This window comes from Equus asinus, chromosome 4 (assembly GCF_041296235.1).
Source record: "Equus asinus isolate D_3611 breed Donkey chromosome 4, EquAss-T2T_v2, whole genome shotgun sequence".
Classification (NCBI taxonomy): Eukaryota; Metazoa; Chordata; class Mammalia; order Perissodactyla; family Equidae; genus Equus; species Equus asinus.
In genome coordinates, this window is record NC_091793.1 from 30,479,284 (window position 1) to 30,493,948 (window position 14,665).

Sequence of the window (14,665 nt, forward strand, 5' to 3'; positions counted from 1 at the left end):
CTTATAGAGGACCTTTTCAGGTATGAAAAGAATTTACATAATTTTCCACTCAAGCCTTTTTGGGGTAGGCTAAAGGAAACAGAAATTTGTGGCTTGCTCTAAGGAAGACAATCTTATTTACTTTGGGAGAATAGATCTAAGACACATGTATTGAAATATTCACCTGGAATCAAAGTTTAGCAGCTGCTTGAGGGAAAAAAAAACTATGCAAGTCAAATTCCAAAGATATCTTCTGCAAATCCTGACAATTAGCAAACTCCTAAACGGCAGATAATTTCCTGTCTCAATGCGAATGATCCCATCTCTTTTGTTGGCTCCTAAAATGAAACTCTTAGAAATGCACAGTTTACATACCAAAACGTCCATCCCGGGGACATATTTGAGGGTTATCTTATAGTCTTTTGGAAGATTTGCCACCTACAGAAACCAAAAAAAGAAAGAAAAAAAAATCGGTGAGAAAAATCCATACATATCAATTAATCATATTGTTTTTAGTGGTTTGGTGAAAAACACATACAAACCTGTTATGTTTTTAAGCTACCACTGCATTTCAATATTTACATATATAGTGACTTTTCATTCTTCATTTTCCTTTGTAATCAAAGGCACTCTCAAAAAATAAAGTAAGTGATAATACAAATCTTTTGGACTCCAAATTCAGTAATGGGTGGCTAAGTATAACCTACTGAGTTTTGGGAACATGATCTGAAATTCAATTTCCATCTGTGGTCTTGGAATTCCTTTCCAAGTAGTTTGTATTCCTTTCCAAAATAGTAGGACTATTTTCCTACTTGTTCCTTGATAGAATTAGTAATGCAAAATATTTTCTTATATATTGGTTCTCAAAATGATGTCAACATCACCAAGGAACCTGTTAGAAACACAAATTATCAGGCCACACTAGAGCTACCGAGTCCTACATAACAAGTACTTTAGATGATTTCGATGCTTGCTTAAGTTCAAGAACTACTGTTCTTTGTTGCTCCTAGAAAAGTCAGTGAAACTTCAAAAGAACAACACTACTAATGAGATGCAAATGGTTTATAACTTAAATAATTTAGAAACATTCAGTTCTGTGATATAAGCTAATTTACTTACCCAGGACTGAACATTTGAGATGCCTCAAATGTTTACCTAGTTTCTTTTAAAGGCTTTAAAAAATATCTTAACACATTTCCATCAGTCATTGTGGCATAAGTTGAACAAGCACCCAATTTGGAACCAGGGAATTTAGAAAGAATCTAAATTCTGTACTTTGCTTTCTCTCATCTGTAAAATGGAGATAAATGTACCAATGCCAAATAGTTTATGATTGAGATAAGTGAATATGCCAAACATTTCATAAACACTCAATCCATATTCTCTGTTGAGAGCTATGTTGGCAGCTGACTTCCAAGGCATATATCCTGGTAAGTTACAGAGTTCTAGGTTCTCTTATCTTCTTTCTTACATACCATACCAACTCTGTCATCTCACCCTTCTAGCACCGTTAAAATTTCCAGCTGAATAATACAGCCAAAAACTGATTTAGTCCATTGAGTCTCAAAACAATATACAACATAAAATGTCATTTTGCACTCCTACATCTTCAACAGACCTAGCTTGCTTTTGCAGACTTATTTTCCCCTTCATCTATTTCTAAAAACTTTACTGGTCCCCATAGTACGCCGAGATCTTGTGCCTATTTGCTGGACTAGGTCATCTCTGACAAGTCTCCTATAAACAATCCATAGGTTTCTTCTTGGCCTTGCCAATAGCTTCTAGAATCTGAGAACAATTTGGTGAGAAAAGAATCCAGGCAAAGGCATAAGTAGGCGGAGAGGAGCCAACGTAGGAACTGATCCCATTATGCTCACTACCATTCAACCTCCTATGGTACCAGCTCACACTCTTCTCAGCCTTGAGCCTAACACTTACTGAATATTTACCATGTGTGGGCATGGTGCTCACTAAGGGCTTATGTCGCATGATCACATCCAATCCTCACATGCCTGTGACATATTATCTCTATTTAACAGATGAAAAACTTGAGGCTCAAAGAGGTCAAGTAACTTGACTAAGGTTACACAGCTACTATGCATTAAGTCTGGACTAGAACTCAGGTCTCTGACAGCAGAGCCCCCCTCGCCTCTTAGCTCCACTACATTTTCATCCACGCTCTGGACACTTGTCCTGGTATTTTCTATCCACAAGGCTCCCCATCATCCCTCCTCGTGCCACCCCCAATAAATTAGTAGAGTCCTTGCTGCTTCTTGAAAACACATCTGGGCTGCCACACAAGGTGGCATTTTTGTTTTTAATTTAGGGGGCACTTTCCTGCTCTTTACATTTAACTTTCTTCCTCTCGGTCAAACTTCCCACCATGCTTCCATAATTTCTTTTGTCTTCTGGATCTTCACCTTCATCTTTGAAAAGCAAAATGGACCTAGTCATTTTATGAAAACCTTGGTGGTAAAGACACAGCTGACATCTCTGCAGGTACAAAAGCTGGAATGAGCTAAATAGTAACATTCTATTTTGTTATGAACCAACCATGTAAACTAAAGCCATTCCAGATGGAGAAACATGGCCAGAAGCGGCAGGTGTTCTGGACACAAGCTGCTTGACAATCTAGCCCCTCCTTAAGCATAATTTACATAATAAAAAAGTAAAGATAGCATCAATCACATTAGTATTCAGAAAACTTAGGGCCCAAGTATATATCTAAAGAGCAGAGAAAATGTAAAGGATGTGCTGACCAATTCCATTGTATTAGTAATTTATATATAAAAGTTGGTTCAAAGACATCAAAGAAATCTTACAAGTTCTCTGACCAACACACTGAAATCTCCATACTTTACCCACTTGAGAGGTATATAATAATAAAGTAATTTCTGCATTAAATAGGTTTACTAATACTTAATTTTTGATGGGACTAAAAAGTAGGACTATTTTTGAAAAATACTTTACAATTCATAATAAGTTTTGATATACAGTCTTTACTACAAGCCCATGAGATATATATTATCAAGCCTAATTACAGAAGAAAACATGGAGGTTCAGAGGTTAAGTGGCATCCCAATGCTAGAGGCATCAGGAGTTCTGGTGGGCAGGATGCAAACCCTGTCTCTGTGTGCTGTCTCAGCACAGTTATCCACAGAGCAGTCTCCCCTGTATTACTTTCTTGGCTTGCATTGGTTTCCTTCCAATTACATTTGGAAGAGAATTTAGGAAGTCTAGTTGTAGATTTTTATGGTTGCTTCATGAATTATTATATTACTTTTTAAGCATTTATACTATATTGAATAGCATTCCGAAAGCACAGATAACCTTGTGATAAATTTGGCTTCTCTGATGTATATTGATCATTGTGGAAACTTTGACAGAGTAGAGGGAGCCTTTGGCCTGGACCTTGGAAGATGTTCCTTCACGGCAACTAGTTTGCTGTAGAAGTCACAGTGCAGGTTCTGGGGACACACTGCCCAGCTTGGATTCAGGCCCTGCCATAGGCTAACAGAGATCTTGGGCAAGTTACTTAACCTATTTAACCTCAATTTCCACATGTGTGAAATGGGAATCATAACAGAATCCAGAGGATTTATAAAGACTACACAAGGATTAAATAACTTGTTTAAAATACTTTGTGCTTGAGCATGGTGTGTGAATGAGCATGAGTTTTTATTATTATTAAATGCAAGGGAGTGGGACATTCTGGATAGAGGAAGGGTCATATGCAAAGACAAAGACATGGGAAAGCACAAGGTGCATTTGGAGAGAGGGACAGATAATGCAGGCTCCAGCAGATAAGAGGTAAGAAATACACCAGGAAAGCCACATTCGAGAAGCACCTGAATGCTAGGCTAAGGAGGTCAAAAGGGAGGCAGTGAAGTCCAGTGGGACCAGTTCTACCACCAGAACCCTATGGCAAGTCACTTTTGCCTCAGTCACTCTGCTTCCTCTCTACAGAACTTCTACTCCTCGTCTGTAAAATGAAGAAGGTGAACTAGACAATTACTAAATACTCAGTCTGCTTTAAGCAGCAGTACCACACTGTGTTTAAGCAGGGAGGGAACACAATGGTAAATTTAGGAAGATTTGTCTGGAAGATGAATTAGAGCAAGGAGAGAATAGAGACAGGGAGCAGTTTAGAAGGAAAGTGCCGAACACGGGTTCAATATTTATACAGAGACTGGAAGCTGAAAGAAGGAGAAATGTGGTTTAGGTTCCAGGGAAGTATGCTATTGGTAGGGTTAAATGGATAAGTAAGCAAGGCTACAGATTTTTATCCCAGTAAAATAAGTTCAGGGCAAAAAAATAAAATAAATAGAACATAAATGATGGAAAATTTTACCAAAGGCCAAATTATTTCCATGAGTTTTGTAGTTTGGAGCATGAGGATGTCAACACTATGCCAAACAGTAAAACGTACAAACTGCAAAAACAAGACACTTGATGATGGGCTCACTTTATTAGGGGGACCCATTTGCTACCTTCTTTGAACGTCTTAAGGATTGACCATACTCAGTGACACTGGGAGGAAAACCCCACAAAAACGCATATGGGAACAGCATGCAGAAATGCTAGAAACTCAGCCAAGAAAAAGTCTCTGCAAGCCAAACAGGCACTGGCTGCATCCTACCCCCTGCAGGTATCTGGACTCAGGAGAAGAAGAACTCAAAGTCAGAACATTTAACTCCCTCTCTAGCCCACTGATCTAAAACCTTTGGATCTCATGATTCAAATATCTTTGAGGTCTCTAAATCTCATGAAATCAGTGGCTGCTCAGACATATTTGGTGAGACACTTACTGGTCTGGCTGTCTCTCCCAAGTTCTAGGTAAGAATCAAAATGCAGTAGCAACTCATGATTCCTTTGACATTATACCTAAAATGTTGTGCATATATGAACCTTTTTGGGAGAAGAAATCCACAGTTTTCAGTCTCATCGGACCGAGAGAAGTTTAAGAATCAATGCTGTAGAGAAAAAAAATCTCCACTTGTACTTAAATATCACAGTTGACTCATGAACAGCGGCTTAGCATAATGTTGGTTGTTCAGCCTTCAGAAATAACACAGGAGAAAGCTTTTCGCTTTTTAAATTTCTTCTAATAAGTCATCTCCTGTTAATACTGACTAAAAAGCTAACCAATTAGGTCAATTACCTTTAGTTTTCAAACGTATCTGGTTCATTTAAAAAAAAATAACTCAATTAGTGATTTTTTAAAAAGTTAAGATGACAACTTCGTAAAACTTTTCTATGTTAATTTTTCTCAGTGAAGAATACCTAAATAAAGAATACCTAAATAAAGATGATTCTTGTCTCCTTTCAAATAGAAGAGATTAAAACCTGTTTTGCCTATTTCACAGACACACCATATAATGATGATTCCAATTAAATAGCACTAATTGAACTTCTACAATCTGATCAATTCCTAATGATAAGATGACTACTACCTAAGAAACAAAATTCAAGAAGTTAGAGCGATAATTCCTAAATTGCAGTTGACATTCACATCTTAAATTAAGACATCATAAATTACAAACTGGGTTCTTGTGCTCCAGAGATAGGTAGTTATGTGTTCAAACTTCTACTCCTCTTCCTATTTCCAGGTGAGGATGGTCAGGTTATTTACCATCACTAGGTCTCAGACTCCTAACCAATAAACTGGTGGTAAAAACAACTACCTCCTAGTGTTGTGAGGTTTAAGGGGAGAATCCCTACAAAGTGCTTTGCATGGTGCCTGAATACAACACACTCACCACTGCTTTAAAAAGTCAAGGAGCAGGAGACATGTTATCTAAGTGGTTTATCCTATGAAGGAAGAGCAAGTTTTCTTCATGATAAGATTGACGTGCTTGGTAATATAGCAAGCCATCTAATTGTCAGTTTTTACAAATATTATTTCTAATACACTTCTTTCCTTTCTTTGAATACTAAATTTGAGCCTGAAATTTAACCTTGAAATAGAGAAAGAAATACTGAGCACAGGAGCAGAAATTAAAATGCTAAGTATTGCAAACTAATAAAAACAAACTTTAAAAACATTCCAACTATAAAACCATTGTTTTTCAAGGGTCAAACAGAACTATATGAGACCTCAACTTTTAAAGAGAAGATATGCTTAGAAAAGTTTAGAATTCACCTAAAAATGGAAAGACTCAGAGACTCCAATCCTCCATTTTAATGCGGTGGATTCTATTTAAAGAACATCGTATTTTAAGAAGAATAAAAATCAGAATTATTGAAAACTATCCATTCAAAGTGTGAACATTTGTTATCTGAGGATATTTTTATAAGATCCCATTATGTTAACCTCCAAGAACCACACATTAATATAACATACTTAAAATTAGTGCCTATCACAAGATGAGAAAGACCATGAATTCTCAGGAGAGTTTTAATTCTATTCTGATTTGTAGACTGAATTTGAAAAGACAGTCATTTCACCTTTACAAGGTGAGCTGGGACAGCAACCTGCCTTAAGCATTTTGAGGAAGACAAATAATTATTCAATAGATATTTAAAGATAGAAAGGTTTTTAAAAAGCGACAAGGTCACATTAAATTGAATTCCTCCAAATGAAGGAAAAATATCACCAAAAATGACAGGAACAGTAGGAAGAACAAAAGTGGACACTAATTCAACCATTTCAATACGTGATTTCCTCCTTACATCAACACAGCCATTAAAAGCTGCAGTCTTTCCTCTAGATACAAGTTTTTAAAGTTGGATTCATCCTCTTCCCAGATACTTGACCCTTCCTTAAGGTAGGTCTGAGTTTGCCATTTAAAACAAGTCTTGCAACATTTTTTAGAAACAAAGCAACATGTTCTGTAAATAAATGAACTATTATGCTGAGTAAACATGTCAGAAGGATTTAAAACGAAAACCATAGGGACTGGAAGGGCAGTACAAAGTGTCCAAGAAGAAATTAAAAAAAAAAAATGACAGTAAAGTCATAAATCATGTGCTTCTGTGACATGAGAATAACCCCGAGCAAACACACTTAAGGTTTGTGGGCACTGTGTGAGTTGCTACCTATTGCAAAGACGGAACTGGGAGAGACTGCAGAGGAAGGAGTTCAGTTGAAGAAATTATTGTGAGCACGAGGCACAAATGTACTGTCAACCCACTTTCCCTTAAATAAAACGTACCAACAACATTATGCCTGCAAAGCAAAGTTCTCCCATTATACATAACCTCCTTTAGTCAAGGCATTACTGAATTATTCCAAAAGGTGCAATCTGAAGAAGTATCATTATGGAATAAAAGAACTTCAGAGCTAAAAAGGGGCCTTCAAAGTTATCTAATTTAGCAGTTCTCATCTTTTGGGGGGGGGGGTGGTCACAGACTTCTCTGGGAAGCAAATGAAAGCTACACACCCTCTTCTCAGAAATGCACACATGACACACACAGGCACAATCTGGAGTTCCATTTGCAATAGTCTGAAGTTTATGAACCCTAGATTAAGAACTATTGATCATGTCTTTGTTCCTCATTTTAAAAACCAGAAATTGAATCCCAGAGAAGTTCAGGGATTTATTTGCCCAAGGCCACACAGCTAGGTAACAGCAGAACTGGTATTCAAGTAACCCAGTATGCCTGGTCGACTTCAAGATACTTTGCCCATTGTCCTTTAGAGAGAGGCTGTGATCATCTGTATCCATAAAACTCAAAAGTCATCATGATCCTGTTTGAATGCGTGAAATTAATGAGTTTAAGGCTAAGGATGGAAACCCAGCTTTTTTCAAACATGAAAAGAAAGCCCGACATTCTAAGTATTATGGCCTAAGCAGTTCCGGCACTTCTATGCAAATAACTATCACCTGGGACACTAATGGGACCTACTAAGTTCCAACACCCATCTCCACAAGCTGAGATTCCATATTTCTGCAGTATGGCCCTGACAGCTGTACTTTTAACAAGTACCCTAAGAGACTGTGATTGGACGGGCGTCAAACGACATCCCACAAACTCTGGCTTAAAGCAGTGGCTTTCATACATTTTCTCATAAGCTCGATTCTTTTTTCAAACCAAGTCTTATTTGGAAACCCAGATACATAAACCAAAGCAGAGTGGCTGGGTGGGCTCTAGGAGCCAGTTTGAAAACCACTGTTCTAGAAGACACGTCACTGGTAATGGGACCAGGAGCTGGGCTTCACTGCTCTTGGATCTCACTTTCCTTATTTATAAAATAGTTTGTCTAGATTGTCTCTAAATTCCCCTCCAGCTCCAGTATCTAATATCCCACAAACACCACCACCACCACCACTCCTAATAGCCAATATTTAGCAGGCACTTGCTGTGTTCCTAGAACTGTCCTATTAACTTATTTAACCCTCACAATCACTCTGTGAGGTTAAGTACTATTAACCTATTATACACTGATGAGGAAACTGAGGCACAAAGTGGTTACGTGACAATAATTGTGGTAAAAAATGTATATACACATTTTCTTATTTAATCTATACCACAAGATTGGGAGGTTAGAACTGAGATTTAGAAAGGTAGTTACTGACCCAAGGGCAAAGAGCTGGGATTTTAAACTCAGGTCGGCCAGATTCCCAAATCCATTCTCTTAACCAATATACTAGCACAGGTTGGGTCCTATGTTATACCATGAAATCTTATAAATGGCACCCATTTGTGTGTTGTTATTATGACGTTAGTGATATGCATTTACATATTCATAGAGATAGCTTAGCTCCCAAATGAGGTTATAAACACTGAGATCAGGGATTAGGGATTATTTTATAGTTTTCTATTTCTTACTCTATAAAATACAGGCTGTGTAGTATGTAGGTCTTTATTCAATTAGAAGTGATCTTCTGAGTCCTACTTTTTATTACCTTGATCTTTTCCAATAATTCAAAGTAAACACACTAATTTCACTAGATCAACTCTTGAAATTAAAAATTTTCCCCCTGAGTCAGTTGCTGGAATGGAGAAAAAACCCTTTTCTCAGTTTAATCATTTCACGTTTGCCCTTGGGATGAGAAATTATATTTTTGTTTCAATATTAATAAGTATCCCTTTTCTAGGAATTCTTTCTCATTAATGCTTCTTGCCATTTTTCCTTGTATTGACTGATATGTAAAACTGAAAATAAGCAGATGGTTAAACACAAGAATGGAAAATCTTGGCAGGTGCTTATAATACCTTCTTACACCACTTGAAAATATCAGTTTGACATTTCACTGGAAGTCGTGCTCATTAAGTAGTATTCCTCAAACACTTAGCAAACAATAATATCTACAAGTAATTTTTCTTAAATACCATGTTAATCTTGGATATGCTCAGTCTGTGGTCAGATACACCATCATCTTCCAACTATGATTTATTGCCCACATACTTAAAATTGCTCCCTAGGATCAGAACGGGTCTCCCCTGCTCATTCTCACATCCATGGTGACACCATCAGCTACAGGAGAGCTGTTATTTCCCAGCTGTGACTTATTTTAAGCCGATTTTGGAGACATATTAATGTGACATCCATATAAATCTGTACAACATAGATAAAATTAGTCATAAAAAGAATGGAGATCAAATTTAGTTTCTAAACTTTGACAGAATAGATCATCCAGAACTGTAGTTCCTAAACCTCCTATCAGAAATGTCTTAAAAATATAGATGCCTGGAGCCCTTCCTCAGACCTCTGGAATCAGTGGGGTCCAGACACCTGTAATTTCAAGAAGCACCACAGGCGATCACAGTGCTCACCACAGTTGTGCACATGATTACTTCACTCATCAGACAAACATTTAATGAGTGTCTTCTATCAATACAAAATTCAGAATATAAACATATATTTTCTTTTCAGTACAGTTTTTTGCGTCACAAACCAACAAGCAACTTGAGGAAAAGGGCCATGATCTATGTTTTTTTTAAAAAAAAAAACACTTCCTCCTCACCTCCATCCCTATACCCAATACCTAGCTGGGCATCTAGCAGGCAAATGTTCCATTGTCGTGGGCAACAGCCCGTCAAATAAAACACATTGACAAATCTTCAGATACTGCATCAAAGGATACTTTTAAACCTGGACCCTCCAGGTATCTTTCTAAGGAATCTGCATAAATTGTGTATGTGTGTGTGTTCCTAATTCTGCATTGAGGTTAAGCTAGCAAGATGCTGATCGTAGCATTAAACTTATTTTGAAGTTTGGCTATGAACCCAAAATAAAACATATAAACCAGGAAATGTATATCGAGAGGAGGGAAAATAAATATCTCAGTAAACATACTTTTCTTTCTTTTCTATATATCACGACCCTCATTTCTTTCCTATTCTCATATCACCTCTGTTCTCTAGACAATATTCAAGTAACTGAGTGCCACTTGGCTATTTTGAACCAGGAACTCACAAAAAGGCTTCTCAAACTTTGTTCATCCTGAAATCATCCTCCGTAGCTCAAATGAGCATGTCCAATCTCCCCTAGATTGTGAGAGTTGGGAAGAGTGCAGTTCAGATGTCTTAGTATGCTTTCCCCCTCTGTGGGCTGCATCTTAAGAGAAGCATGGAATGAAGCTGGCAGTGACCAAGCAGCACCTGTGTCAAATGGCTTTTGTTGACTGAAGAGTTCCAATGTGACGAATGTGTGAGGTGAGTCTGGTCAACATTTGGGAAACAAACCACTCCTCCAACTATGTCCACTGAGAGAGCAAACAACAACGCACGTGTGACAGAGTCTTTATGCTGTTGGAAAGGAGAGAACGGCCAGCCATCACAGATCTGTGTCTTCTTTTTTTGGGAGGAATATTGGCCCTGAGCTAACATCTATTGTCAATTTTCCTCTTCTTGCTTGAGGAAGTTTGTCCCGGAGCTAACCTCTGGGCCAATCCTCCTCCATTTTGTATGTGGGATGCCGCCATGGCATGGCTTGATGAGCAGTGTGTAGGTCCACACCCAGGATCCAAACCCAGGAACCCCAGGCCACCGAAGCGGAGCGCTCGAACTTAACCACTACACCACAGGGCTGGCCCCACAGATCCCCTTTTGTTAGGCTTGTTCAAGAAGAGTAGGAAGGCATGTGGAGGGAAAATAAGACACGCGGAGGAACCCACTAAAGAGATAATGGGGAAGAAGCAGGTGCTGGCACACGAGCACACAGAGAACTCTCCAGCGTCCTTCACTGCCTGTGAAAGAGATGAAAAGACCAGCGAAGACACAAAGCCACTGCAGTGGTGAGCAGTGGGTTAGTTCTACCAACAGGTTCTCCATGACGTTAAATATCTCCTGACCTGCTCTCTGTAAACCTTCTGGAATAACTCAGTGATTTCTTTCCTTGTCTTAGAAAAATACTAATTTAGGGCAAGAAAAAATGAGCTCTTGTTCAAAACACAAGAAAGAGTCATGAAAAGCAAGGACTCACCAATTTTGTCACGTCTTTCACATCATCAGTCACACGGTTTTCACAGATTCCTTTGGTTTTGACGAGAGGATTAAATAGGAGCAGTTGAAGATAAATGCAAGTGATAATCCAAGTCTAAATAAAAACAGAAAAATTGCTGGTGTTAAAATCTGTAATCACTCAAATTATTAACAACTACATCTTAATGTGGAAACGGCAATCTATTATATTTTTTAAAAAATGTTACTGGCTTAAATACAATTAAATGGTGGGCATTCAAACCAGGCTAACCAAATTTTTAAAAATTCTCTTAAAATGTGGTTTGGATTTTTCAGTTCAATGACATTATTGTTAACTTTTGTCAAAAGCTTTCTACAGCCAATTTCCTAATGGCAATTAGGAAGGAACTTGTAGCAACATGGAAAGGATTTCTTACTGAAGATGTTTTCTAAAAACTAGGGAATGCATAAAATTCATACCTTAGGGCACCAAAAGAAACTTTCTCTACTTTTTTTTTTTAAAAAGGTATGCTTTTTGGTGAGGAAGATTGGCCCTGAGCTAACATCTATTGCCCATCTTCTCTTTTTTTCCTCCCCAAAGCCCCAGTACATAGTTGTATATCCTAGTTGTAGGTAGTTCTAGTTCTTCTATGTGGGCTGCTGCCACAGCATGGCTTATGAGTGGTGTGTAGGATCCGCACCCAGGATCCGAACCAGCAAACCCTGGGCCGCCAAAGTAGAGTATGTGAACTTAACCACTCAGCCATGGGGCTGGTGTCTCTCTTCTTTAAATGTAGACTGTTTGGCAGGTAGTAGCTTAACCCTGAAGAGTGCTTTAATCCAATAGTCTACAATAGTATTACCAGTCAAAGTAAAGGGGAGAGAGGTATTTTTAGACCTAGGACAGAATGTAACCTAATTTGTGAGACATCAAAAGAAGCATTGTTTTGAACCACAGCTTTTTAGACATTTAATAAGGAAAAATATTTCCTTAGTCAATAGGAAGACAGTCTTGAGTCCTAGTATGAAGTAATCACACACACACACACGCACTCATGCACACCTCTTTGAAGATAACACTTTCAACCATGTATTATAGTTACTTTTATGCTGACTTAGTTTTTCTTGTTAAACAATATTTTAGGTTTTTAAGAAACTGGGCACATGATTTTTTTATCAGTATCTTTACAACACATAACACAGCACCTTGCATGTAAAAAGCACTTAATATTTGCTGGATGAATCAGTGACCAGAGTAAAAACAGTCTACTGCCCTGAATTCAATACCTACTTATTGAGCACGTGTTATGAGACAGGGACTGTGCCCATCACTAGAGAAAAAATGGTAATGAAGATGCCCTTGAAACTCAGAGGCAGGTAAATAAATAATACCCGCACCTTGTGATAAACGCTTTGGGAGCACCAAGGAGGAAGCAATTAATCAATTAACCTTAAGGGGAAGGACTCGTGGCAGGAAGACAGTGCCAAGGAGAAAATGTGACTCTGGCTGGATTTTGGAGGACAAGGAGGAATTTGCAAGAGTTGACAAGAAAGGGATGAGCATTCCAGGAAAAATAAACAGCAGTAATAAAGGCATGGAGATGTGAAAATATTTCAAAATGTGAGAGTTCTACCCCCTCTTGAAATATATTTCTCTAAAACCCTCTTTCATGATAGGATTTGGGAATCCTCCCTAAGGATCTCTGTAAACGGACATCTCACTAATAACCATATTCGTACTCTAGGCTCTAAGAAATATAAAGGCAGAAATTCTGTTACTTCTGTTCATCATGCCTTATGCCTGGCATTGAAGAAACACTGAACAACATTTGTTCACTCACTCATTGAGCAAATACTTACTGAGCACCTAGTACATGCCAGGCATTGTTCTAGATACTTAAAAGCCAAAAATCCCTGCCTTCATGAGGCTTACCGTCTAGTGAGAGAAGGCAGACCACAACCAATAAACATAATAAGTAACTGGATTATATAGTATGTCAAAGGTGTTAAGTGTCATGGAAAAAGAAAAGTTAGACCAAGGTAAAGGGGATTGGGATTCTAATGCCTACTCTGCTCTACTAGCAGTAGTGGTTTTAGGTTCAAGTTGACAACCACACTCATGAGGCACTGGAGGGCTCACCCAGCACCAAGTGTACTTCTGAGCTTTAAGAAAGGATATAGGACAGGCAACAAAAGAGCACACAGAGCCCCAGCAGAGCAGAGGTCTCCTGACTCCCAGGCAGTCTCTAATGGCCACTTACCACTGCACACTTGGGATGTGTGTGGCAATGACAGGTGATGTTGAGTGGACAGGACCACTTCTCATGCTTCTGCCTTACTGGTTGAGTAGCCCCATCAGGGGCATGTGATGAGCTTCCATTCATTCTCCATCACAGTCACCTCCCACTAGCATCAGCCTCAACAATAAAGTACATATGGGTGCTTGTTCTGCTACCTAATAACTTCAGCAGGATTCTCTTGGATGAAGTATAGGAATACTCCCATAAATTTCTTAAGTTCCTGTTGCAAGGAGGATTATAGAGAGGGTCAAACCCCCAGGCACCCCTGAGTCTAGAGAAAAGGCCACGAACTAGCTATTACCCCTTCTTTTCCAGAGCCTGCTTGAAATTTTAAACAGTGTGATATTTGGTGGTGCCTCATTGAGATGGCACTATTTTATCAAAGATTGGATGGAGCTAAGGGAATGATCCACTCAGGGGTCTGTGGAAAGAGTATTGCAGACAGAGAGAAAAGCTGGTACAAAGGCCCTACGGTCTAAGGAATGGGCTTTATTGAAGGAACAGCAAGAGTAAACCACAGGGCAGTAGATGATGATGATATCAGAGAGAAAATGGAGAGGTCAGATCATATAGGGTCTTGCACCCCATTCTCTGGACTTTTGACTTTTACTGTGAATGCAATGGGATTCATTGCAGGATTTTGAGGAGAGGAGAGATATGAACATATTTAAAATTTTTTTAAAAAGATTTTTTGGCAGTTTCTTACAAAATTGAACATACTTTTACTATATGATGCAGCAATGACACTCCTTAGTATCTAACCCCAAGGAGCTGAAAATTTAGGTTCACACAAAAATCTGCACACCGATTTTTAGGGCAGCTTATTTATAATTGCCAAAACTTGGAAGCATCTGGGATACTTTCAGTAGGTGATTGGATAAAAAAAACTGTGGTACATCCAGACAATGGAATATTATTCAGCACTAAAAGGAAATGAGCTATCAAGCTATGAAAAGACATAGAGAAACCTTAAGCGCATATTTACTAAGTGAAAGAAGCCAATCTGAAAAGGCTAAATACTGTGATCCCAACTACTA

At 38.4% G+C, this 14,665-nt stretch overlaps 1 protein-coding gene across 2 annotated transcripts in view; it reads right to left on the reverse strand.

The window, feature by feature from the left end:
• KITLG (KIT ligand) overlaps positions 1–14,665 on the reverse strand; it is an 85,910-nt gene that overhangs the window by 39,080 nt on the left and 32,165 nt on the right. For both annotated transcript variants that reach the window (XM_014849474.3, XM_014849475.3), the window contains exons 2-3: positions 11,351–11,464; positions 355–417 (exon numbers count right to left, since the gene is read on the reverse strand). In XM_014849474.3, coding sequence (XP_014704960.1) covers positions 355–417; positions 11,351–11,464 — 177 coding nt within the window. The remainder of the gene's footprint in view (positions 1–354; positions 418–11,350; positions 11,465–14,665) is intronic.